General features: G+C 43.2%; 1 protein-coding gene across 9 annotated transcripts in view; it reads left to right on the forward strand.

The window, feature by feature from the left end:
- Positions 1 to 26478, forward strand: part of SEL1L2 (SEL1L2 adaptor subunit of ERAD E3 ligase) — a 47713-nt gene that overhangs the window by 764 nt on the left and 20471 nt on the right. For 4 of the 9 annotated variants that reach the window (XM_053380594.1, XM_053380597.1, XM_053380599.1 and 1 more), the window contains exons 1-5: positions 2697 to 2999; positions 13627 to 13676; positions 16084 to 16138; positions 20875 to 20971; positions 23760 to 23922. In XM_053380594.1, the coding sequence (XP_053236569.1) occupies positions 2945 to 2999; positions 13627 to 13676; positions 16084 to 16138; positions 20875 to 20971; positions 23760 to 23922 (420 nt within the window). In that variant the 5' untranslated portion in view covers positions 2697 to 2944. Of the gene's footprint in view, positions 1 to 2694; positions 3000 to 10913; positions 10933 to 13626; positions 13677 to 16083; positions 16139 to 20874; positions 20972 to 23759; positions 23923 to 26478 lie in introns of those variants that run through there. The other 5 variants (XM_053380596.1, XM_053380598.1, XM_053380595.1 and 2 more) reach the window with 4 other exon arrangements.

Raw genomic sequence — 26478 nt, forward strand, 5'->3', positions numbered from 1 at the left:
ACAGACACCCCCGCAGCGCCCGCCTCCGCCGCCCGTTGGCCCCGGCAGACGCCGCTCAAGCGACGCGCCCCGCCCCCCTGCCGCCGCAGCAACGATTGCTTAAAGGGGCAGGGAGGCATAATGGAGGGAGCGGGAGGAGGGGCGGCAGGCAGGGCACCCTGACAGGCAGGGGGAGCGAGGGAGGGAGGGGCAAGAGGGAACAAAAGGGGAGGAGCTAGATCTCCATTGGGGTCTGCCACCTCTGTGCATCCTGCCACCCGAGGCACCCAAACCTTGCCTCATAGGTGGGCCAGCCCCAGGAAGAGTGGGCTTCTCTGTGCTACCTGTGTGAGAGAAGTGACAAGGGTGCACCTGAAGTGGAGGTTGCTCTAAGGCACATCCCGGTGCCCAGAAGAAGAATAAAATGGGTTTAAGGCTTGGGTTTCGGAGCTGCAGAATACCTTCTGGGCACATATCCTTAGAGCCACTCACTGCTAGGCTGCAGCTCCGTACCTTAACTTTAAGACTTATTGAACTTAAGTAGGGACGTTACTTGCAAGCGGAGCAAGTAGCTAGGTATTAAAAATATCATTACGTTCTCGCCAAGCACTGAGAAATTTGAGGTCTGTTAAAGTTGCCCGAGTTTAGTTCCCTTTGGAAGTAGGTCACAGTTAAAAGGTCGCAGGAGTTTTATTGACATTTTGTAATATCTGCACTTATTTACACATACAGAGTGAGCAGAGATGTGGACATACTTAATAACACGGCTAACCAAAGTTCGCTGCTCTGATGTCAGATCTCAAGGGGACATCCAAAACTTTTAAGATGCTTAACAAAAGTCAGTTCTCTGTGCTATTTCATGTGTGTGTGATTCTCGTCACACAGCGACATCTGCATTACCTCATCCTTAGCTAGGGGTCTTCTGCTACCTTTTCTGATTTTTATATTCATAACATTCCCAAAGTGATTCTGAAGTAACAATTGTCTAACCATTTAGTTCCCACGGCAACCCAACGAGAATTTACTAGAGGTGCTACAAAATACTGTTCAGCGTTGGTAAGAACTCACTCATTTAGTGTGGCAGAGATCAAGCAGGTGCCTTCACTGTACTCTTTTGTATGCCTGCTAAATTTTAATCTGTTTCAGTATTTTAGTATTTAACTTTTGTATGTTTAAAAGTATATTTTAAAACATGGTTGCAGTTTTTTCTTGATTTACTTTTTTGTCTTTTGTAAACCACTTTGAGGTTTTTCTACACTCAAGTGGCGTATAAATTTTATTTATTTAATAAATAATAAATAAAAGGATGTGCCTGGCCACATCTGGCCAGCCAGTTTGGGCAACATTCTGCCCAATCTTCTAACACCATGCATTCTGCCCTCCTACAGTCTGCAGTGGTCTGTTTTACTCGCTCCTCATTCTACCACTTCATTCTTCTTCATGAAGCTGTGCAGATTTAAAAGTGTATTAAAAGGTTCTCTGAACATGGCCATACTCCCACACAGCCTTTGGTAAGCCCATACACTAAAATTCTGTGGAATCATAGAGCAGATTTACCGTATTTATTTAGAGCATTTATAATCAGCTCTTTAGCCCAAAACATACCAGAGTACCTTACAGAATAATAATAATAATAATAATAATAATAATAATAATAATAATAATAAATAAACAGTGCCAACCCTCAGGTTTACATTCTAGCACACCATGGCACAAAAATGAAAAGGGAGGGGGCTGCAAACTCAAGGAGCACTTTAAATCAGTTACAATTTTTTATAAAGACCAGCTGCAGAGCTGTAGCTACGGGGTGGGGGGAGCCAGGATTTTTGCCCTTGGTGAAGCCTCCAGAGGGGTGCCATTGAGGCTCCCAACCTGTGTATATGTGCATGGGTGTAGCCAGGATTTTTGTTGGGGGGGGGGCAGGCCCTCAATTAGCTATGTCTTTTTATTGATTTTTACTGATCTGGGGGGGGGGCAGCTGCCCCTCCCTTGGCTACACCCATGTGTGTGTGTATACAAATATGCATCGGTGTGTGGGTGAGCCAAACTGGGTCTTTGACCCGGGTGAAATGAATCCTAGTTTTATCCCTGTCAGCTGGAATGGAAACAGTTCAGGTAGCCTGATGGTAGGTGACAAGGAAGAAGAGCCAAAGGGCGGATGATCTCTCAAGAGAGCTTATAGAATAGTCCTTATTTTCCGCTCTCTGCGTTCTGCACTCTTCCTGGTTTGGTTTGGTTTGGTTTGGTTTGGTCCAGGTGTTGCTGGGACTACAAAACCCATCAGCCACAACCGGCCGGGCCAACGGTTAGGGAATATGGGGGACTTGTAGTACAGCAACTCCAGGTGCCCCCCCCCCCCAAGATTTGCATGCATCAAGAGTGCTGGTGTGCATTAAGCTTGCTGCCTTAAAACGCCTGCCCAGCCCCTGGATTGGGGGCGAAAAACACCACCCTCTTGCTGCTTCTGTTGCTGCCCAAGCAGCGGCTGATGCCGACACCAAAGCACAACTGCCCTGCTCCTCCCCGCCGCTGGTTTCAAAGCGATCTGAATTTCGCCTTCCTCCCCAGCGCAGCACGCGGGAACACCAGAGGCTGCAGCCGTCTTTTTCCGGGTCAGCAGGAGCAGCGTGGCCGTGATTGGCTGGCAGGAAAGAAGGCGGTTGCTAGGTAACCGCGTCAGGGCAGAACCTTGGGGAAAGCGAGGCGGAGCCGGCGAGGCGGCGGCGATGCTGGTGGCAGGCAAGGGAGGCGCCTCCTCCCCATTGGATGAAGGCGCCTTTGCGGGGCTTGAGGGGACGTCAGTTGACTTGGGAGGGCGCATAGTGTAGCAGGCTGTCCTCTGCTGTTCCTTGTAAACAGTCTGAGCAGCTCCTTTTGCAGAGCAGCGGCAAGGATGCCTTGCCCAGCCTAAACCCCTGGTCCCGCCTCTCTTGGGGGAATCCCAAAAGCAAAGAAGGTATTTGAGATGAAGGCTCCTCTTGTAGCACTGGTTTTGATGCCCTTCTGGGTCACAGTGCATAGTAGGTATCTGGTATTATCCTTGTTTTATTGTTTTATTTAAACACACAAAAAACCCTTATTTCACACGCTCTTTAAAAAGAACTTTTTAAAAAGGCAGTTGCTGATCACTAAGCATCTTATCTGGAGGGAGAAGAAGGGGTGTCAACTTGACTAAAATACTGGGGGGCAGGTAAGCCCTACCCCACATAATCAGTCACATAATGTGGCACACGTGCATGATTTGTTTTTTTTTAAATAAATTTTTATTAATTTTCCAACACATATTAAATAACAATACAAGACAATACAAAAACAAACACACATATAAACATGTATAATTTCTTAACCTTCTTTTCCTTAAACCTTCTTTCAACGACTTCCCCATACCTCCTTTTTCTGCATCCTTGTTTTAAATTTTTCCAGCAACCTCTAATTTTATTTACTTATGGCACTTCCTTTAAATCCTTTTTCCCATATCCAATTGTTTATCGCTGCAATTCTATTTTGCATTACTCAAAACATTTTAGCACTCATTAATTTTACAACAGTTCTTAAGGTAAACTTTGAATTTCTTCCAGTCTTCTTCCACCGTCTCTTTCCCTTGGTCTCAGATTCTGCCGGTCATCTCAGCCAGTCCCATGTAATCAATCACCTTCGTCTGCCATTCTTCCAGTGTGGGTAGTTCTTGTGTCTTCCAGTACTTTGCTAAAAGTACTCTTGCTGCTGTTGTCGCATACATAAAAAACATCCTATCTTTCTTTGACACCAATTGGCCTACCATGCCCAAGAGAAAGGCCTCTGGTTTCTTCACGAAAGTGCATTTAAGCACCTTTTTCATTTCATTATAGATCCTTTCCCAGAAAGCCTTAATCTTTGGGCATGTCCACCAAAGGTGATAAAAAGTACCTTCAGTTTCATTACATTTCCAACATTTGTTATTGGGCAAATGGTAAATTTTTGCAAGCTTGACTGGGGTCATGTACCACCTATAAATCATTTTCATAATATTCTCTCTTAAGGCATTACATGCCGTAAACTTTATACCGGTGGTCCATAACTGTTCCCAGTCTGCAAACATAATGTCATGTCCAATGTCCTGTGCCCATTTAATCATAGCTGATTTAACCATCTCATCCTGTGTATTCCATTTCAACAGCAAGTTATACATTCTTGACAGATTCTTAGTACTGGATTCCAAAAGCTCTGTTTCTAATTTCGACCTTTCCACCTGAAAGCCGATTTTCCTGTCCACACGTGCATGATTTGAATGGCAATGCCCATTAATTTGGGCAGTCCCCTCAAATATTTTATTAGGGGGGCTGAAGGGACCCCTAGGAGTTGGCTCCTATAGGAAGAAGAATGGAGGTATTTCTAATTCAGCACTGATTCAGATGTTACACATTTCCCGTTCATGCCCACATTTTATTTTATTGCGCAGATACCCCACTTTTCCTCCAAAGAGCTCAACGTTGTGTGAATTGCTCCCTCCCTCCCTGTTTTATTCTCACAACTCTGTGAGGTAGGTTAAACTGAGAGACACTGACTGGCCCATGGTCACCCAAGTGAGTTTCATGGCTGGAGTGAGGATTTGAACCCTGGTCGCCCAGGTCTTCATTCAACACTCTAACCCAGGGGTAGGCAACCTAAGGCCCGTGGGCCGGATGCAGCCCAATCACCTTCTCAGTCCAGCCCACAGATGGTCCAGGAATCAGCGTGTTTTTACATGGGTAGAATGTCTCCTTTTATTTAAAATGCAACTCTGGGTTATTTGTGGGGCCTTCCTGGTGTTCTTACATGAGTAGAATGTGTGATTTTATTTAAAATGCATCTCTGGGTTATTTATGGAGCATAGGAATTCGTTCATTTTTTTTTTTCAAAATATAGTCCAGCCCACCACATGCTCTGAGGGACGGTGGACCAGCCCACAGCTGAAAAAGGTTGCTGACCCCTGCTCAAACCACTACACCATGCTGGGAAAAAGCCATGGAATTACCACATGTAATAATCACACATGCAGCTCTAATACTGTAATAGTGGAAACAGATTTAGAAGTAGCATCACTGACTGTTTCGTTTCCTAAAAGCATGGGAGTGAGTTTGATTGCATACAGACAACAGCTTTTCAAATACTTGGAGGCAGTACTCTATAGCAGGGCTTGCCAGCCTTTTGGGGCCAGTGCATTGGCATATTTGCAAACCTGAAAAACTGGCATAGCCACAAAACACACACTATAGGCAGGCACTCGTGCATGCACACTCACTCCACGCTGCCATCAGCGATTAGGTTTGAATTAGGGGGGAGGCCGCAAGCAGGAAGGGAAGGGTATTCCCCCTTCCTCTGTCACCCTTTCCTCAGGCTGGCGGGGAGCCTTTTATTGGCTGCAGTAGAAAGGATATTTGAAATCTAATTGTGATGGGAGGGTGTTTGTGGTGGTGGTGGTAGAATCACCGCTAGGGAAAGCTACCACTTCCCTCTCCAGCTAAACCGCTCCCCCAAAGTCACAATTCAGTTTGAAAAAGCCCTCTATTGGCTACAATGAAAGGCTTCTTTCAAGCTTAACTCTAGCAGGGGTAGGAACAGGAGAGTAGGACCTTGCAGGCACAAGAGAAAGGCTATGCAGGGGTACCCACAGGTGCTGTGTTGGCACTGCATTACATAGAGCCATCGTTTCCAGTAGTAAGCACTTTCACTTTTTGTGCTCTCTGATCAAACAAGTTGTGCAGTTTAAGCACTACAGACCTGCATTCAGTGGAGGGCTTGTTGTCTTGAAGCCCTATTACATGCACAGTCAAACCGATGTTCACACATGAGATTCCATTTAATGACTGCAGCTAGTCATTCTTTCAGCCTCATGTTTGAAAGTTGAATTCATCCCAATCTAATTGTGCAAATTATGATTCCCCATTTCAAGATGTACCTTAGAATTTCTCAATCCAGCCCTCAGAAAGATGGCCAACACTGCTGCAGTAAAGGTTTAAGTGGCATGTGTGTTCACTGGAGACAAAGGCGTTACCTTGTGCCCTTGGCAAGGAGCTGTATTGGTGCCCGCTGTCCCTTGCACCCTTGGTGCCCTGCTGGGGAGGTGCCCCAGGAGCACACTGGTGGGTGGGTGGGCTCCTAGCTACTCCAAGCCAGAGTGGAGAGGCATGATGTTTGTGGCCCCCTGAGTCTGTGCCATTGGTGGGGGTAAACCTGGTCGCCCCTAGATATGCCCCTGATTGGAGAGTGACCTAACATTTTACAGTTAAACTAGCCTCATAATTAAATTCCCATTCTTAGCGGCCCCCTGAGAAGAGAATTGAAAAGATAAAGTGCCACTCTTGAAAAGGTCGTACTCCTTGCCCTCTGATAAAGAGGGGTTGATGTTGGCCCTCATCTGCAGATCCCAATATATTGCAGTTAGAAGAGACTATTGGCTCCCGTCTCCCTGAATTATTTATTTTACTTTCAAAATCAGTAGTAATATAGAAGTAGACCGGTGGTGAAAGGAATGCTGTATTTTATTGAGCACTCCAGTGGCACATACTCCTAAATTAATTTTTAAAAATGTAGAGTTTTGTCTTCCTTCCAGCTATATTCTGCCATTCAAGCATATTGATTCAATGTTTGAAGTGAAATTGAATTTTATCAGAAGCAGTTTTGCAATCCGCTATCCTGATGTTTACCAGTTCTTTTTGTACGTGCAATGAGGAATTTCCACAATGGAGCGAACAGCCTCTTTCCTTTCCACCCTTTAATCCCTTGCTCATTAGATTTGTATAGGTATCAAGCTACTGATGCCAGATTAGGCTTAGTGCCACAGTAGTGCTAAGGAGAAAGTTATTCCTGCTTAGTGCAACACTTCAGCCTTGCAGATAAGTGCCAATTATTTACTAGCCCCCTAGATAAATGCTGCCTATCTGAACAGAGGAAAAGGAATTAAAAATAAGGAACAGTCTCTCTCACACACATACGCATGCACACACACAAATACAGGTAGAGAGATGGAAGGTAGAGGGAAGTCAGCCTTCTTTTGGGCTTCTGTCTGACTGCAGATCTGTCTCACACCTTAAAATGCATAGTTCTGAAGAATAATTAAAATTATGTTCAGATGTTAATAACTATCCTCTGTAGCATGCGTCTAGTCTCACAGTTTAAAAGTAAATTGCAGAGCATTCAAAAACCTTTAGAATGCTAGAGTTGCCAAACAAATCTATAGTTTCTCCAAATCCAACAAGGAGGATTACTCTCCTGTTCCCAGACATTTAGAAGTGGATAGCTAAAAAGGGAAACTATATTCTATTTTTATAATTTAGGGGGGAAAGCTTACAGAGGTGAACACAAACTTAAGTCAGGGGAGAATGAGCTGACAAATATTCAGTGTCAGTTGTGACAATAACAATCAAGGAGACTGATGCTATGTTTTCAGATGAAGCTGACTGCTTTTCTGAAAATAAATCTCTTATGCTCCTCTTGAAGGTTGCCATTTTGTGACTGACAGAGGCCCAGTGTTTTCAACAGTGGCCGAGCATGCAGAAATTCAACAACTGCAGCTTTCTACTAGGGAAAGCTGCACCTGTTAGATTTCTGCTTATTGTGTAGCTATTACAGTTATGTGGAAATCCTAATATTGGTTATCATAACATATTTTTAAAGTGATTGTTAACTGAAACTTTGATAAAGTCGCAAGCTTTGACCAGAGTTGTATGTTTTAGCATAAATGTCTGCATTTCTGTTCCCAATTAAGGCTGCAATCATACCTGGCAGCAAGTCCCAGTGAACTTACAACTGTTTTTTTGTGTTGTTCAAGTGTGGTGTTTTTCATGCAAGAATCTTTGTAATTAAAATACAAAGTTTCTTCAAAAGAAGGGGCTACTTCATTGTCACATTGTATATATTTTCTGCCTCTTCAGTCTAATTTGTATGATTTAATGATCAAGTTGGTGTACAGAAAATCCACTGGCCATGTAAAACTATTTCTTCCTCCTTAAAATATAATGCTTTGAAATAAGTTGTGTGGAAGCATCCACAGTATACCTTATTAACCAAAGAGTAAAGCAAAGCAAAGTGAAAACTGTTATACAGTGGTACCTCTGGTTACGTACTTAATTCATTCCGGAGGTCCGTTCTTAACCTGAAACTATTCTTAACCTGAGGTAGCACTTTAGCCAATGGGACCTGCTGCTGCCGCTGCGAAGCCACCACACCATTTCTGTTCTCATCCTGAAGCAAAGTTCTTAGCCCGAGGTACTATTTCTGGATTAGCAGAGTCTGTAACCTGAAGTGTCTGTAACCCGAGGTACCACTGTAGTAGTAATAGTAGTAATAATAACAACAACAACAACCAAGAGCATTTGATGGGTCTTTTATCCAGTTTTATACATTGGTGTTGTATCTTTACATTTGGTGACTGCGTTTTGTAGAGTCTGCCATTTCTCTGTAGAATCTGTTTCCTCAACTCTATAAGTCTACTACACCCCCCCCCAAAAAAACCCCACAGGCCATTTGATGCTGTCAGAATAATTTAGCCTGGTGTAATTCTACTAGCTTTTCAGTCTATTAAAATGCTGGGGAAAGGTTTCCATAATGAGTAGAAAGTAGAGCTGACACCATGGATGGGAGACACATACAGTGGTACCTCGGGTTACATACGCTTCAGGTTACATACGCTTCAGGTTACAGACTCCGCTAATCTAGAAATAGTGCTTCAGGTTAAGAACATTGCTTCAGGATAAGAACAGAAATCATGCTCCGGCGGCGCGGCAGCAGCAGGAGGCCCCATTAGCTAAAGTGCTTCAGGTTAAGAACAGTTTCAGGTTAAGAACAGTTTCAGGTTAAGAACGTACCTCCAGAATGAATTAAGTACTTAACCCAAGGTACCACTGTATTCAGTTCAGTTTGCATTTAAAGCTGAACTTGCCTATCCACGCTAACCAAAACAATAGGGAACTGAAACATCCATTAGCCATATGCAATTCTCCAGCCAAGTAGAATGTACAAAAATGCATATACTAAGGTAAAGTGTGCATATAAATGTACATTATATTGGGGGGAATTGCCTTGCAAATATCTGTATATGACGTAAAATTGCATTTGAATGTATTAAGAGAAATTAGTCCTAAAATGCTGATTAATTTTAATGAAGCCTTTCCCCTCAAAAAAAAATTGAAGCCATTTGTGGAAATGTGGCAAATCAAACTTAGAAATGTCAGAAATGGAAAGAAGCCAAAATCGACATGCAGCCGTACCTTGGAAGTCAAACAGCCTAGTTCTCGAACGTTTTGGCTCCCGAACGATCGAAACCCGGAAGTGACTATTCCGGTTTTTAAACGTTCTTTTGGAAGCCGAACGTCCAATGGGGCTTCCGCAGCTTCCAATTGGCTGCAGGAGCTTCCTGCAGCCAATCAGAAACTGCGCTTTGGTTTTCGAACGTTTTGGAAGTCGAACGGACTTCTGAAACAGATTCTGTTCAACTTTCAAGGTCCTACTGTATTTGCTTGTTCCTAGGGAACAGTGGCGTAGCGTGGGTTGTCAGCACCCGGGGCAAGGCAAGTAATTTGCGCCCCCTAACCCGTGGATTTGCACCCCCTAACCTGTGGATTTGTGCCCCCTAACCCTAACCCCCAGATGTTGCGCCCGGTGCGGCCGGCCCCCCCTGCACCCCCCACGCTACGCCACTGCTAGGGAACACCACCTGAAGTATCCTCATTGTGAATAAATTGGCAACTGACTGGTGTGGGAATTTCCATGAATGATGGGGCGTGTCTGCCATTTGTGCCCATGTACACTATACGTTTAAAGCAGTAGGATACCACTTTAAACAGCCACATCTTACCCCAAAGAATCCTGCAAAGTGTAGTTTGTTAATAGAGTTGATAGGAGACCCCCTATTCCTCTACTAGAACTGCAATTCCCAGAGCTTCCTGTGAACAGGGATTGATTGTTAAACCACTCTAGGAATTGTATCGGGGTGGGTGCAAATAGCAACAACTCTCGGCACCCTTAACAAACTTCAGTTCCTAGGATGCTTTTGGGGGAAGACGTGACTGTTTAAAGTGGTATGATGCTACTTTAAATGTATAGTGCAGACCTAGCCAGCATGAAAAATGGTCAAGAATGATAGGAGTCTAGTAACCACATTGGCACCTTGTTAACTGGAGAGTTTTTTTAAAAAATCCTGTATCTGAAACAATTACGGTATTTCCTTGTAGTCAGTCACCTGCTGACATGGTGGTCTAACCATTAAAGCCTCTGTTTTCCAGCCTTTGAAATTAGTAGGCATCTGTTTTTAACATTTTAAACATTTCAGTTAAAGCAGAGTCACTATCAGCATAGTAAGAGCTCTTAGGTTTTTTTACTTGCTTGTTCATCTTGCTTACCAAACAATGTTGTTATCTTCTGTAATAAGAGATCTGCTAGGATAAATGTGAACACTTTGCTTGGACTAAATATTGCCTCAAGTTTACTAATGTATGAGAGTGGTTCACTCTACCAAATGTTAACTAACTGGTTCACTTTAACTAATGTTAATCTTGTTCATTCATAAACCTTTGCATATTTGCCACCCTTAGGTAATTTCAAGTTCATTTTGTCTGCTTGGATAACTGCAAGAATCTGGAGAAACGGTTATATGGTCCCTAGAGCTTTATTATTCTAATTAAACTTGTCAGAGAAATTATTTTAGGTCCACCAGATAACATAAAAATTAAGCTTCCAGACAAAAGAGAGTATTAATTTATAGCTGGTATGTTTGTTCATGTGAATGTCATTTTGTATTATACTGTATATGAAAAAAGTCTCTGCTGCTCAGTTTTCTTTCTAGTACAGCTGCACTTCACAGGGAAGTTAGAAACAAATACAGAAGCTAAGAGAATTCAGTAAACTAGAAAAGCTATTTATCCCAGCAAAGTTGAATATGTCAGGGGTTCCCAGACTGTGGTCCATGGACCACCAGTGGACCAAGGTCTCTGTTAAGTTGTGGGTGAACATAGCAGACGACACAGCGATTTCTCCAGAGCAGCTCTTTATTTTGTAAGCTGCTACAGAAACTGAACCGCAAACAGCTCAGCCGGCCTGCTTTTATAGGCAGCCGGATGTCAACTGTAGCAACAACAACCCAGGGTTTCCCACCTAAAATAACTGACGTGGACCTGAGTGAAAACTATCTACAGTATCCCCCTGCTGGCCCAGGGTGAGAACTTCAGTACATAACAGTCTCATTTAGGTAAACTGTGGTGTGTCTCTGGATTTGTGGGTGAAGACAGGAGATGGTATAGCCATCCATTAAATACTCCTATTGAATTTTAGTGCTTTTTATTGCTCCCTTTATTTCTTATATCATGCTTTATCTTATTGCAACCCGAGCCTATATGGAGAGAATGCAGAGCATTCTCAAGCCAAGAGGGTCCTGCTCCTTCCATTGCTACAGGCTTGGATTCATAGACCTTAAGCACCGTGTCTGACCCTCTCTGCAGCATGAAATGACAGCACACCTTGAGCTCTGCCCTCCCACTCCAGCTTGCAAAACTGACACTTTTTTACCGTTCGCTTACATCACTGTCCACTGCAAATCTGGAACTTCCCCACTTGCACTCCAGCGGAATAGTGTCTCTCTCTCTCTCTTTTTTTACTGATCTGTTCTCTCTGTGTGTCTTTTCTTAAGTCAATGACTAGGGCATTCCCGTGATTACCTCTTGATGGCTTTTCTGCCAGGCAGTTTCCTGGACAGGGAAAGCCAACGATTTGAAGTATAACTTTCACCAACTCATACCAATGCTATAATATGATGCATTTCCTTTCTTTTTTAGGCAATGTACGTGCCCATCCTATTTGGTAGTTTTGGATGTGTTTAGCAATAAACAAATCTTGTTAGCCCAATCCATTATATTAAACTACTGTATTTTTCACTCTATTAGACGCACCTAGTTTTTAGGGGAGGAAAACAAGAAATAAGAAAGCAACACAAAGCATCCTGAGCTAAGAGGGAGCACTCCTCCATCTTCGCTCAGGAGGCTTTGCGGGGCTATCCCTAAAGCCAGGAGGGCAAGAGGGATTGGTGCGATGAAGGCTCTCCATGCCTGGGAGAGGCTGCTCGCAGCTAAGGCTCCCCCAAGAGCCGCGCATGCTGGTGTATGCTCTAGTTATCTCACGCTTGGACTACTGCAACGCACTCTACGTGGGGCTACCTTTGAAGGTGACCCGGAAACTGCAATTAATCCAGAATGTGGCAGCTAGACTGGTGACTGGGAGTGGCCGCCGGGACCACATAACACCGGTTCTGAGAGATCTGCATTGGCTCCCAGTACGTTTCCGAGCACGATTCAAAGTGTTGGTGCTGACCTTTAAAGCCCTAAACGGCCTCGGTCCAGTATATCTGAAGGAGCGTCTCCACCCCCATCATTCTGCCCGGACGCTGAGATCCAGCGCCGAGGGCCTTCTGGCGGTTCCCTCATTGCGAGAAGTGAGGTTACAGGGAACCAGACAGAGGGCCTTCTCGGTAGTGGCGCCCGCCCTGTGGAATGCCCTCCCATCAGATGTCAAAGAGATAAATAATTACTTGACATTCAGAAGACATCTTAAGGCAGCCCTGTTCAGGGAAGTTTTTAATATGTAACGCTGTACTGTTTTTAACACTGATTGGGAGCCGCCCAGAGTGGCTGGGGAAACTCAGCCAGATGGGCGGGGTATAAATAATAAATTATTATTATTATTATTAAAGAGCGCACGGAGTGTGTGTGCGGCTCTTGGGGGCTTTTCCCCAAGGATGAAGAAGGGTAGCCCTTCTTCCTCCTCAGGGAAAAGCCCCGAAGAGCCTCCCACACGCTCCACGCGGCTCTTTAGAGGGAGCGCTGAGCAGAGCCTCCCACCTGCATTCGCTCCATAAGATGCACACACATTTCCCCTTACTTTTTAGGAGGGGAAAAGTGTGACTTATAGAGCGAAAAATACGGTATTTTAAACCTACTGTTCTGCAAATGGAAGGGCTCCTTTTGTTGGTGAGCATTATTGAGATCCAGTGGAGGCTCCACAATGGAAGAAGCGAAAGGGAAATAATTTCCAACTATTTCCTCTTCTCCCTGTAACCCCCACTACCACCTTCCATGTTGATCCAGAGGGTCCCACAACCCTCCAAAGCAGATTTCCAGGCAGCATAGGGGATTGCGGGAGGAATCCTGAAAGATTGTACAGTTCTTAGCCACTGTGAACAACCCTGCTCCAATTCATTTTAATGCTCATTTTGGCACATACAATGCTCTACATTTTTGAAAGAGATCCTGAGGTTGAAACTGAATCCTTAATGACTCTTTCAGGTTACAAACTCGTCTACCGTCAATTTACATTGATTACTTTTTTGTAATATCTTATCCTTCAGTAGCCTTGAGTTAAGGAATACCAGACAATCTCCGGGGCCTTTATTAGTTCTCATTCTGTTATTTTTTATTCTTTCCTCTCTTTTTTTAATCTGAAGGAGGTTCAAGAAGGACCAATCAGAATGTAACAAAATAATTTCTTTGTAAAAGTCCTGTCTCATTGTGGGTTTTGTTTTTTGTTTTGTGTGTGTGTGTGGACCAAGATGGCTTCCTTTGTTTTACTGTAAAATGTTCTTGTTTCTCTGTAACACCTTTTTGTTAAAAGTTGTACTCTATTTGATGTCTTTATTGTTTTCAGAATCAGAAGAAATTCTTCAGAATAAGAGAGGAGTTAACATTTCAAAAGAGGTAAAACACTACCGCCTTTTCAAAAACTGCTTTGTTTTTACTGTATATGAGTTGCATTTTTATTGTGCTTCTTAAAGTATATTAAAATAAACAACAAATAACAGATTTTAGCACATGGCTCTTTTCTGTATGAGACCAGTATAAATAGCATGAAGATTCATTCTACTATTGGGTAAATCACTAGATAAGGAAAGAGAAAGTAAATAATTGAAAAGAAAAGAGATATGTACTTGGAAATAACACATGCTGAGTAAGACAGTTGTTGAAGTCAAGGTTATTGCCCCAAACTAATAACAGATTGAATCATACGAAAATGTGTTTTGTACAGTGCACATGATGAACTATCCATCCAGACAATGTTAAAATGCATTCGGTTGGATCCAGATTAGGAATGTAATCCTAATCCCCTTCCCCTTGATGGTTGAGTGGCTGAGTTAGGATGACACATAGTTGCCTCTCTACCAGCCTCCACTAGCAGAGATGAAAACTGTTGGAAGTCCCTACCATGGTGGAGGCCCCAACTTTGCCTTAGCAGGTAGAAAGCTACGACTGGCCATTCTCCCACCTGCAGTAGCAAGCAGAAAGCCACAAAATGAGGTGTTTTGTGGCACAACCCACAGTGGCTAGAATCTGCTGGATCCTAAGCTTTGTGGATCCCCCCAAAGGATCCTTTAACATATACACAGAAATGCGAAAGTAATTTTCTAAGAAACTCCATGTAGAAGTAAGACTTTCAGCTTCCCACAGGCTCTGTAACGCAATTCAAAATGTGTGGGGTCCTCACCTCTATAAGCTTTAAATTACATTACAGACAGAGGTGTATTTAGGGGAGCACGGCCAGTTCAATCGCACTAGGTGTGGAGCCTCAGGGATGCTGCAGGGTGTACTGCAATGGAGTGCAGGAGATAGAGAGGCACCACTGAAATTTGAGACCCCCAAGATCTACAACTGTTACAGAGCAAGTCCTCCTTGGGAACAATGGGAATTAATGGTCTGTCGCTCTCAGAGGGAAATATGCAGCAGAAACATGCATGCCTCCAGGGTCCTCAGACCACCTGGTGCAGGCAGCCAGAATCCACAGACTGGAGATTCTAAAGTGGACTTCATTATCTGATCCATCTTATGATCTTCCCGGATTAGATCAAGTGAGTCCACTTTGGCATCTGACCTGAGGATCCCATCCCTACCTCCTAGCGATTCCAAGAGTTCTGAGTATTCACCTTGTGTCCACCAGTGTTGTGGCCCTTTTAATGTGAAATTTATCACCTTATGAGATAAGGCATGTTCCAAGCATCTACTCTTTCAGATGACATGCTCCAGACCTTTATTTACCCAAGCCTTTTCTGACTTAAATATTTAATTGCTGTCCGCTGGTCATCTTCTGGTGTTGTACTGTGTTATCTTAGCTGTATTGTTTCTGGTGTGTGTTTTAGATGTATTTTTGGTTTTCTATATACTATTCTAATGTTTTATAATGTGAGTGGTTTATAAACCTTTTAAAATAACAATAGTTGTTTATATTATGTGGAAGAATGATGCCCATCCTTGTTTGTTTTTGCTGTTTTTATGTTGCTTTGCTAAACATACAGGTGAGCTCAGAGATTAGCTATGTTTCTCCATGCTATGAGATTTTTGTGTTTCCTTGTTAAGTTCTTGCTTCATTTCAAACGGTCACAGTAACTTCGTTCTGCTGAGTGCTTTCTGCCTACTGCCTTCAGCAAAGTTGACTTTGACTTACACAGCCTAAGTGATAGATGATATAGCTGATGAATAGTTGTTTCTTATTCTCAATGCAAAATCCCTTCTAGGGAAAATAAAAGAAGCTGCTGCAAAATGAATCATTTCATGCAAATAAAAAACCTTGACTGGGGATAAAAGTTGCCTCTGATGATTATGCTCAGGTTGATCAAATCAAATAACTGAAATACAATTTTGAGTGTGAATAGCTAGAGCTCATTTTAGAGCTGGAAATGAAGCAAAGCATGATTAAAAAACAATTGAATTTTGTTAAAAGTGAAAGAAGAGGCACTCAAGATGAGCACATTTTGCATATCATCCCTCAAGTGACATTACATAACATGCTCCACAGCAATGTGGGATGTATGCAATGTCATCTGGGCAAAATTAAAAACCACTTAATTCTACTTAGTTATTTGTAAAGAAAGCGTAGTTCTGCAACAGCCATTAAAAAAATTGTTTAAATCCTTACTGTGAAACTGCTCGGACCCAGGCCTATAAAGCATGGAACAAGCGGGAAATTACTCAGACCCATGCTTTCTCGACATGGGACAAGCGGAAGTGTAGACAAACCCTTTATGAGCAACTAAGCAGATTCTAGGACCTGACCAGACAATGATTTCTTTCAATTTTGAAGATAGATTTCATATATAAATTAATTTTCTTGCAGGAGACCTTGAACAAGAGTAAAAGATTAACAGTTCAAGATTCATTTTCATCAGAAGGTAATCATTTCAATTCAAAGCTTAACTGTCTCCTACTTCCTCAGATCTTTTGTATATTCTCTCGGAGTGTTAGGCAAAATTTGAGCTGTAAAAGCTTTCTGAATCAGTACAGTGGTACCTCGGTTTACGAACTTAATTCGTTCCAGAAGTCCGTTCTTAAACCAAAGCATACTTAAACCGAGGCACACTTTCCCTACTGAGGCCTCCCACCACCAGTGCCCTTCCACCATTCAGCTTCCGTTTGGCTTCCGAGGCAAAGTTCGCTAACCAGAACACCTACTTCTGGTTTTGCAGAGTTCATTCACTGAATAGTTTGTTAACAGTGCTCTTCGTATACCAAGCTACCACTGTAATTTTTTAAAAAATGTTTTCAATAGAAAAAAAATAATAAAATCTCCCTACCCAGTTTTCTCACGACTCTGCTGTAAAATCTCACTTAATTCAGAACTGGCAAAATGATAGTATAATGAGACCATGTTCTATCAGGGGTGCCAATAGGAATTTTTGTGTGCCCAATACCCTTTATATGCATCGGGCCCTCTAAACCACTTGCAAAAAGAGAGCACAGATTTGCATAAAATGTGCACGTGCTTTGCATCACATGCAAATTTGTGTTCTCTTTCTCAGGTGGAGAAGACTCAAAAATAAATCAGTAGACACACATGTAATAAAATGTCTGACAGAATCTGAATAGGGGAAGGTTTTCCTATATTTGTATTTATATACAATGGTACCTCAGGTTACACATGCTTCAGGTTACATACGCTTCAGGTTACAGACTCTGCTAACCCAGAAATAGTACCCCAGGTTAAGAACTTTGCTGCAGGATGAGAAAAGAAATTGTGCTCCGGCGACGCAGCAGCAGCAGGAGGCCCCATTAGCTAAAGTGGTGCTTCAGGTTAAGAACAGTTTCAGGTGAAGAACAGACCTCCAGAACAAATTAAGTACTTAACCCAAGGTACCACTGTACGAGAAATGTTTAACATGTTGAATGTATGCCACACAGCTATTGAAGGCACAAGAGCACAACTTTCCCCCAGTGTCAGTCTTAAATGAATACATGCATCTTTTTCAAGGCCAGCCAAGAGCTAACAGCAGAGAGGGAATCTAATATAAAATACATCACAATTGCATATCTACTTGAAAGTGAACCTCACTGAGTTCAATGGAACTTACTCAGAAACCTCATCAGGAGGGCTTTAAACTGACTAATGTGGGGGAGGGAGACAGTGCTCCTGAAGGTAGGAGTCTATCAATTGATGAAGATGATCATCCAAATGTCATAGACCGAATGGAGCAAACAGCACGCAGACCTAGTGGTGAGAGGAAAAAATCCTTAAATAAGAGACACGGGGGAATGATTAATGGACTTCAATGTCTGTACACTAATGCGCAAAGCATGGGAAATAAACAAGATGAGCTTGAGCTCTTGGTACAGCAAACTAAATATGACATAATAGGCATCACTGAAACCTGGTGGGATAAGTCCCACGATTGGAATGTAATAATGGAGGGATACAATCTATTTCAGAGAAACAGACCAGACAAGAAAGGAGGAGGAGTGGCGTTATATGTCAGGGATGTGTATACCTGTGAAGAGATCCAAGATTTAGAACCTCAAAGCCAAAGTGAGAGCATTTGGGTCAAAATTAAGGGAGAGAAGAATAACAGTGACCTCATTGTGGGAGTTTACTATAGATCCCCAAGCCAAACGGAGGACATAGATGATGCCTTCCTGGAACAGATGGCCAAGCATGCAAAAGGAAGGGAGATAGTAGTAATGGGGGACTTCAATTACCCGGATATTTGTTGGATGTCAAACTCAGCCAAGAGCATGTCAAACAGATTCCTCACTGGCCTTGCAGACAACTTCATTGTCCAGAAAGTGGGAGAAGCAACAAGAGGAACAGCCATTTTAGATCTGGTCCTAACCAATGTTGATGACCTGGTTAGTGGGGTAGAAGTGGAAGGATCATTAGGCGCGAGTGATCATGCTCTTCTGAAGTTTACTATACAGCGGAAAGGAGCAGCCAAGCATACTAAGACTCAATTTCTCGACTTTAAGAAAGCCGACTTCATAAAACTTAGGGAAGTGCTGGGTGAGATCCCATGGACAGTAATACTAAAAGGAAAGGGAGTTCATGATGGCTGGGAGTTTGTTAAGAGGGAGATAGTAAAAGCACAACTTCAGGCAATACCATTGAGACGGAAACATGGAAGGTGCCTAAAGAAGCCAGGGTGGCTATCTAAAGAACTTTTAACTAAGATTAAAAAAGGATGTGTACAAAAAATGGAAAAGGGGGGAAACCACCAAAGAGGAATTCAAACAAATAGCCAGCACGTGTAGACACAAAGTCAGAAAAGCTAAAGCACAGAATGAACTCAGGCTTGCTAGAGAGGTTAAAAGCAACAAAAAAGGCTTTTATGGGTATGTTCGTAGCAAAAGGAAGAACAAAGAAGCAGTGGGGTCACTCAGAGGAGAAGATGGTGAAATGCAAACAGGGGACACAGAAAGGGCTGAACTCCTCAATGCCTTCTTTGCCTCAGTCTTCTCCGATAAAGAAAACAATGTCCGACCTGAAGAATTTGGAGCAAATGATTCAGCAGAGGAAACACAGCCCAGAATAACTAAGGAGATAGTACAAGAATACTTGGCTAGTCTAGATGTATTCAAGTCTCCAGGGCCAGATGAACTGCATCCAAGAGTATTAAAAGAACTGGCAGATGTGATTTCAGAACCACTGGCAGTCATCTTTGAGAATTCCTGGAAAACAGGCGAAGTCCCGGCAGACTGGAGGAGGGCAAATGTTGTCCCTATTTTCAAAAAGGGGAAAAGAGAGGACCCAAATAATTACCCCCAAGTCAGTCTGACATCAATACCAGGGAAGATTCTGGAGCAGATCATTAAGCAAACAGTCTGTGAGCACCTAGAAAGGAATGCTGTGATCACCAATAGTCAGCATTGATTTCTGAAAAATAAGTCATGTCAGACAAACCTGATCTCGTTTTTTTACAGAATTACAAGCCTGGTAGATGAAGGGAACGCAGTGGATGTAGCCTACCTTGATTTCAGCAAGGCATTTGACAAGGTGCCCCATGATATTCTTGTAAAGAAGCTGGTAAAATGCGATCTTGACTATGCTACCACTCAGTGGATTTGTAACTGGCTGACTGACCGAACCCAAAGGGTGCTCATCAATGGTTCCTCTTCATCCTGGAGAAGAGTGACTAGTGGGGTGCCACAGGGTTCTGTCTTGGGCCCGGTCTTATTCAACATCTTTATCAACGACTTGGATGATGGACTCAAGGGCATCTTGATCAAATTTGCAGATGACACCAAGCTGGGAGGGGTGGCTAACACCCCAGAGGACAGGATCACATTTCAAAACGACCTTGACAGATTAGAGAACTGGGCCAAAACAAACAAGATGAATTTTAACAGGGAGAAATGTAAAGTATTGCACTTGGGCAAAAAAAATGAGAGGCACAAATACAAGATGGGTGACACCTGGCTTGAGAGCAGTACATGTGAAAAGGATCTAGGAGTCTTGGTTGACCACAAACTTGACATGAGCCAACAGTGTGACGCGGCAGCTAAAAAAGCCAATGCAGTTCTGGGCTGCATCAATAGGAGTATAGCATCTAGATCAAGGGAAGTAATAGTGCCACTGTATTCTGCTCTGGTCAGGCCTCACCTGGAGTACTGTGTCCAGTTCTGGGCACCACAGTTCAAGAAGGACACTGACAAACTGGAACGTGTCCAGAGGAGGGCAACCAAAATGGTCAAAGGCCTGGAAACGATGCCTTATGAGGAACGGCTAAGGGAGCTGGGCATGTTTAGCCTGGAGAAGAGGAGGCTAAGGGGTGATATGATAGCCATGTTCAAATATATAAAAGGATGTCACATAGAGGAGGGAGAAAGGTTGTTTTCTGCTGCTCCAGAGAAGCGGACACGGAGCAATGGATCCAAACTACAAGAAAGAAGAATCCACCTAAACATTAGGAAGAACTTCCTGACAGTAAGAGCTGTTCGACAGTGGAATTTGCTGCCAAGGAGTGTGGTGGAGTCTCCTTCTTTGGAGGTCTTTAAGCAGAGGCTTGACAACCACATGTCAGGAGTGCTCTGATGGTGTTTCCTGCTTGGCAGGGGGTTGGACTCGATGGCCCTTGTGGTCTCTTCCAACTCTATGATTCTATGATTCTATGATTCTATGATTCTATGCTTTTGTGAAATATTGTGTATGTGTTGGAGGAAGTGGAAGGGTATGTATCTAAGAGAAAGGGCCACTGAACTTTGAAAGCAGACAGGAGATGGGATGAGAGCCATGGAAACAATTAGAAATCATCAAGGTTTGAGAATATAAATGCCACTCATTGCTATGGCACAATGCACTCCTATTTAAACTTGTAATGGGTAGGTGGGTTAAGGCCCTAACTCTAGTGCTTTCAGTGAAGGGGATTCATAAATGCTTAATGGGGCTTGGCAGTATAAGCTATCTTTAGTAACCACATACTGTATTACATCAAATGCATTGTGCTTTAAGGGTGGCTCAATTCATGCGCACATCTTATTTGAAACCTTATATTTAAATTCCACTCTAGCATTCACCGGAATTCGAAAACAGAAATGTTGCTTATTACATGCACCCTATCGAAATAGCACATGATTTAAATCTAAATCTATGGCGATACATCGTGGAGTTGCATCACAGTGTTTTTTCTGGTCACATTTCTAGTGGAAGAGGAGGTGGAAAGAAAGGACAAAGGTCGTCAGTTTTATCAGAGAAGCCTCAAAATACTTAAGCATTCCAAAAACAAAGAAGATACAGAAAAGTAAGTGTAGGCTTAGCTGTTTTGCTAACACAGTCCCAGAGAAGGCATAAATCGGTTTATGTGCAGGTCTGGCACATGGCTGGCACAGTCTCTCTTGGTGACTTTAGAAGGATGGAATAGGTACATGTGGCCATGTTTCTCCCTTTCCTATTAATTTGTATGGTTCCATTGGCAATGCAAGAGTGAGTTTTTCTTGTAGAGATTTGCAATGATAGGCTTATGAAGCACACCTATGGAGGGGTCCTTTTATCATCAGCCATGTGTCAACCCTCATCTGCCCCATGTAATATCTGGTGAAATAAACACATAATATTACATTCCATGTTCAGTGTTTCCATGCAGCCTGCAAAGATCAGCAAATGAATGGGACAATGGCAAGACACCATATTATGTCGTGCTTATTTGTACTAAACATAACTAGTATTAAACAGGGAGGGGAGCAGCAAACTTTACTTAGGCTCTGCTTCAGTCCCAATAGCCTTCCAAGGAAAATCACAGCTATGTTCAGGCTTTTTCCTGATTTGAAATTCTCTATGGTCAAGGCCGTCTTAACCATTGGTGCTAGGGGTGCCAGGCCAAGAGTCCAGGGCTGAGCGTTGAATTCAGGGGAAGACCCACCGACAGCTGAGCAGAGCAGAGCCCGTCAGAGCACCGCGGGCTCTTCTACTGTGGGCAGCTCTTCCCCGGACTCCAACTCTTGCCGCCGAACTCACGCCGAGCTGCCTGCAGCAGAAGAGCCCGCGGCACTCCGACGGTCTCTTCTCCACTCCGCTCGGCTGTCAGCTCTTGCCCCAGCTGCATGGCGGCTAACTGTTTCGGCGCTGCGCCTGGAGCTCCGCATAACGTTGTGAGCACTGCACAACGCATCCTGTTGCGTGCGCCGAGGTGTGGGTTCCTTTGAAGAAGAAGAAGAGTTTGGATTTGATATCCCGCTTTATCACTACCTGAAGGAGTCTCAAAGCGGCTCACATTCTCCTTTCCCTTCCTTCCCTACAACAAACACTCTGTGAGGTGAGTGGGGCTGAGAAACTTCAAAGAAGTGTGACTGGCCCATGGTCACCCAGCAGCTACATGTGGAGGAGCGGAGACGCGAACCCTGTTCACCAGATTATGAGTCTACCGCTCTTAACCACTACACCACACTGGCTTTTCTTTTTTCTTTCTTTCTTTTTTTTAAATAATATTTTTATTAAGTTTAACAATAGAAAAATAGGACAATAAAAACACAGAAAAACAATATAAAACACAACAATACAAACTTTCACAATACATAAAATACAAACATTTAACAAGAACAGTCAACACAAAAAAAATAAAATAGGAAAAAACACAAATCACTCTTTTCTAGTTATTTATCTTCAATTAACTTATTTTCCTGACTTCCTCACGCCTCCCTTTTTTATATCCCTTTTTAACAATTAGTTCAGCAAATTCATATCCTACTACTTTGTCCTTATATATTTTACCTCCCGAATTTCAAATTTTTATCTCTTATTACTAGAACCCCTTCATTTTATTTCAATGTCATCAGCATTCATACATTTTACAATACTTCTGTAAATAAATTTTAAATTTCCTCCAATCTTCTTCCACCAACTCTTCTCCCTGGTCTCGGATTCTGCCAGTCATCTCAGCCATTTCCATATAGTCGATTACTTGCATCTGCCATTCTTCCAAGGTGGGTAATTCTTGTGTCTTCCAATACTTTGCAATGAGTATTCTTGCTGCTGCTGTAGCGTACATAAAAAACGTTCTGTCCTTCTTTAACACCAATTGGCCGACTATGCCCAGGAGAAAGGCCTCTGGTTTCTTCACGAAAGTATACTTAAATACCTTTTTTATTTCATTATAAATCATCTCCCAGAAAGCCTTAATCCTTGGGCACGTCCACCAAAGGTGAAAGAATGTACCTTCAATTTCTTTACATTTCCAACATTTATTATCGGGCAAATGGTATATTTTTGCAAGCTTGACTGGGGTCATGTACCACCTGTACCACACTGGCTTTTCTGCTGTTGGCTCATGTTCCCAGTGCCACTCAACATGGGGTGCCAGCACAGAACGATGGGGAAGGCAAGCAGCAGCGGAGGAAACATCTCCAGATGGGATCTACCGCACGCCGACAGCGCCGATGGCAGCAACAAAACCCGACGAATAGGAGCACACGAATCCCATCCGAAGACCTTTCCTCTGCTGCCACTTGCCTTCCCCGTTGTTCTGCGCTGGCACCCCACGTTGGGCGGCGCTGGGAGCATGTTCCAACAGCGGAAAAGCCAGCAAAGGAACCCGCAGCTTGGCACATGCAACAGGATGCGTCGCGCAGCACCCACAACGTTACATGGTGCTCCGAGCCCCCGCTCCAAAACAATTAGCTGCCGTGCAGCAGGGGGGAGGCAGCGGGCGGACAGCGCGGTGACTGTGCTGCCCAACATTCCCCCCCCCAGCATGGAACCCGAACCCACCTATGTACACTCCTGTGCATGGAGCGCTGGCACACCTGTTGGTTGGTGCTGTGAGTCCCTGCGCCCCGCAACCATTCTAAAGGTAAACAACTATTTCCTAAAATAGTTTCCCCCCCAAAAAAAGGTTGACCACTCTGAGCAACCTAGGGGCGCCAGGCAGCTCTTTGCACCCCAGTGCTGCATATGCTTAAGATGGCCCGGTCTATGGTGATGAAGGGGGTAAACTTCTAATGCAAAGTTACAGCAGAATAAATTCCTGTTTTATGTATAGATGAGAAATTTCCATATCCGACGGACTAAATCTGAACTTTGTGTTTCTGTATCAGAGCCCACCGGCTCCTTGTCAAAGCAGCAAAAATGGGAAACCAGAAAGCTATGGAGCAACTGGCATCTGACATGTTGTTTGGAAATAATGTTCCTCAAAATGTAGAAGCAGCTGTATCATTGTATGAGATTTTAGCTGACGAAGGATCTCATAAAGGCCAGACGGTACGTGCACTTTAATTAGCCGAAGCTTTAAACAGGCAGTAGTCTACTTTAGAGTGCATAAATATTTGAAAAGAGGTAAGATGGTGCTTATGCTCAGCCAAGAAATGTCAACAAGGTAGGGATATAAAGTTAATTATTTATTAAATTGCCTGATTTCAAGAGGCTATCTGGTGTGTTCGGCAAACATCTTCTAAAATCCTTGTTCAATAAAATTCCAGGTCAAGGCTTCAGTCCTTATTCCACTGAAGACACTCCGAAGGTAGACAATGGTTTCCATGGAACAAAAATCAAATGTTTACGGTTGTTAGAATTGAAGATATAAGAACTAATTATATTTTCGCACCTAGCTAGTGTGTCTAACATGTTCTGATTTAAGGCAAATTATCAATTTTAATTGAAAAGGGTTTATGGATGATACAAAATAATAGCAAAAAAACAACTATGCGTAAGAGATTGGCTGCAAATTCAGTTGCTCAGACTAGTCTCTTGTCTAATAAATCACAAATGGATCTCCTCTTGCATTCCTTTCGCATGACTCTGTTGCAGAACATGAAGAGGCATCTCACAAGTTGTGCTGATTGTTGAATCTTTTGTCTAGGTTTTCATAGCATTTTGTATATGTGTCAGATTGTTTCCTGTGTGCACATACATGGATAAAAGCAATACATGAATTGTTTATGGGTCATTAAAGAACAGATAGACCAAATGTGCCAAAACACATTGGCTTTACAAAAGCTTTCCAGTCCACCCATCATTTCAATAATGCAGGGCTCTCCTGCCAGGGTTTCTTACCTTCCAACTGAGTTCTGATGAGTGAAAGCTTTGTTGAAAGAAAAACGAAAGAGTCTTGTGGCATCTTAGACAGGAAGGATGATATCCAACTAAGTCATATACAGAGTCCATTGATTTCATTGTGTCTATTCTCAGTATGACTGTGGCGATCACACACAAGGCCCCCGGACGTTTGACGGTCTATTGACCCTGTGCCACCACTGCGATTGCTTTTTCCGCTGCCACCACCCCGTATCTCACGGGGACACACGGAGTCCAGTCAGTTGTTAACATAAACAAATAATCAAGTTTATTTTTAAATGCAGGAACAAGCTTATGGTTTCAGTTAGTTTTTCTCTTGTCAGTTTCTTATTCTTAGTTCCTAACAACTCCAAACTGATTATTCCAACTATCTATCTGACTCCACCTAACAATTCCTCTCACTCTCTCACAATACAACTCTGCCAACCCACTGCCTAAACCTCCCTCTTCCTTCTTCAACTCCCAAACCTCAACTCTCAACTCAACTCCCAAACCTCAACTCCAACTGACTTTCAAAACCTCCCACTCTAACTTTTATTCGCTCCTTGCATTCTCACTGGCCAATCACATCACACCTGTTTTAACCCTTTCCTTATGACCCACCCTAGGAGGCAAATGCCACAATGACCAACCTTGGATATTGCTATAACATATTTATTGTGCTGCAAGCTTTCATGGATTAGTGTCCACAGGCATCACATGATGCAGGTTCATTGTTTTATGGTAACCAGGCAATGGCTTTTCCACCTGCCTTGATCCACGCTCCAGCCCTGAGAGCCTTTCCCAGACAGCAGAAGCAGCTGAGAAGAGAGAAGTCATGGGATATTATTTAAGAATAGTTTTATAAGTTGTGTGTCCTTGTTTTTCAATTCGATCCTTTTGTAATCTTTGTGGTATTTTATGCATTGTGATTTGCCGTTATTTTTATTGATTATAGATTAGTAATTCTTTATCATGGATAGGTCGACTAAGGTTTGTGGGCCAGATCAAACCCAACTGCCTTCTGGATCCAGCCCATGGACGGTCCAGGAATCACCGTGTGGATCGCCAGTGTGCACGTTCTTTCCCTCTCCCTCACACAGCGGCGGCACCGCCGCCTCCTCCCTCCCTCCTGGCTTCTCCCCGCCCTGCCTAGAGGAGGAAGGTGGTTGGGCTTTGTTGCTGCCAGCAGCAGCAGCAGCACTTGAGCGGCTGCCATTTTAAGCAGCCCCTCTCCAGAGCCCTTTCACGCGCCACTCATTGTCCCTCCGCCACCGTTCTCTGCCCCCCCCCAAATATACCCCGGCCCCCCGCAAGGTCTGAGGGACAGTGGACCAGCCCCCTGCTGAAAAAGTTTGCTGACCCCTGTTCTTTATTGTAACTGATAAGCGTAAACTGTTTAAATTATTATTTGCTGATCTTTAATTTTACTGTTTACTATTAGACTCTGATGGATTGTTGAATGCTGCTTTGTTTCTTTATTTTAAAGTTATTGTGACTTTTTATATTGGATCAGATTGTTACTATTAATGTTTGATGTTTTATTGTGTTTTTATTTGTGTTAGAATCTGCCAAGAGTGGCTAGGGCAACCCAGCCAGATGGGCGGGGTATAAATAAATAAATATATATATATATATTATAGGTTCTAGGCCATGAAATGTAATCCCACAACAAGGCTTTCTGTCTCCAAGGTGTCACATTAGTGTTCGTCTGGAATGTGCGGAACTACACATTATAATAAATGTTAAAGTATCTTCAGGAGT

Source organism: Podarcis raffonei, chromosome 3 (genome assembly GCF_027172205.1).
Source record: "Podarcis raffonei isolate rPodRaf1 chromosome 3, rPodRaf1.pri, whole genome shotgun sequence".
NCBI classification, from domain to species: Eukaryota; Metazoa; Chordata; class Lepidosauria; order Squamata; family Lacertidae; genus Podarcis; species Podarcis raffonei.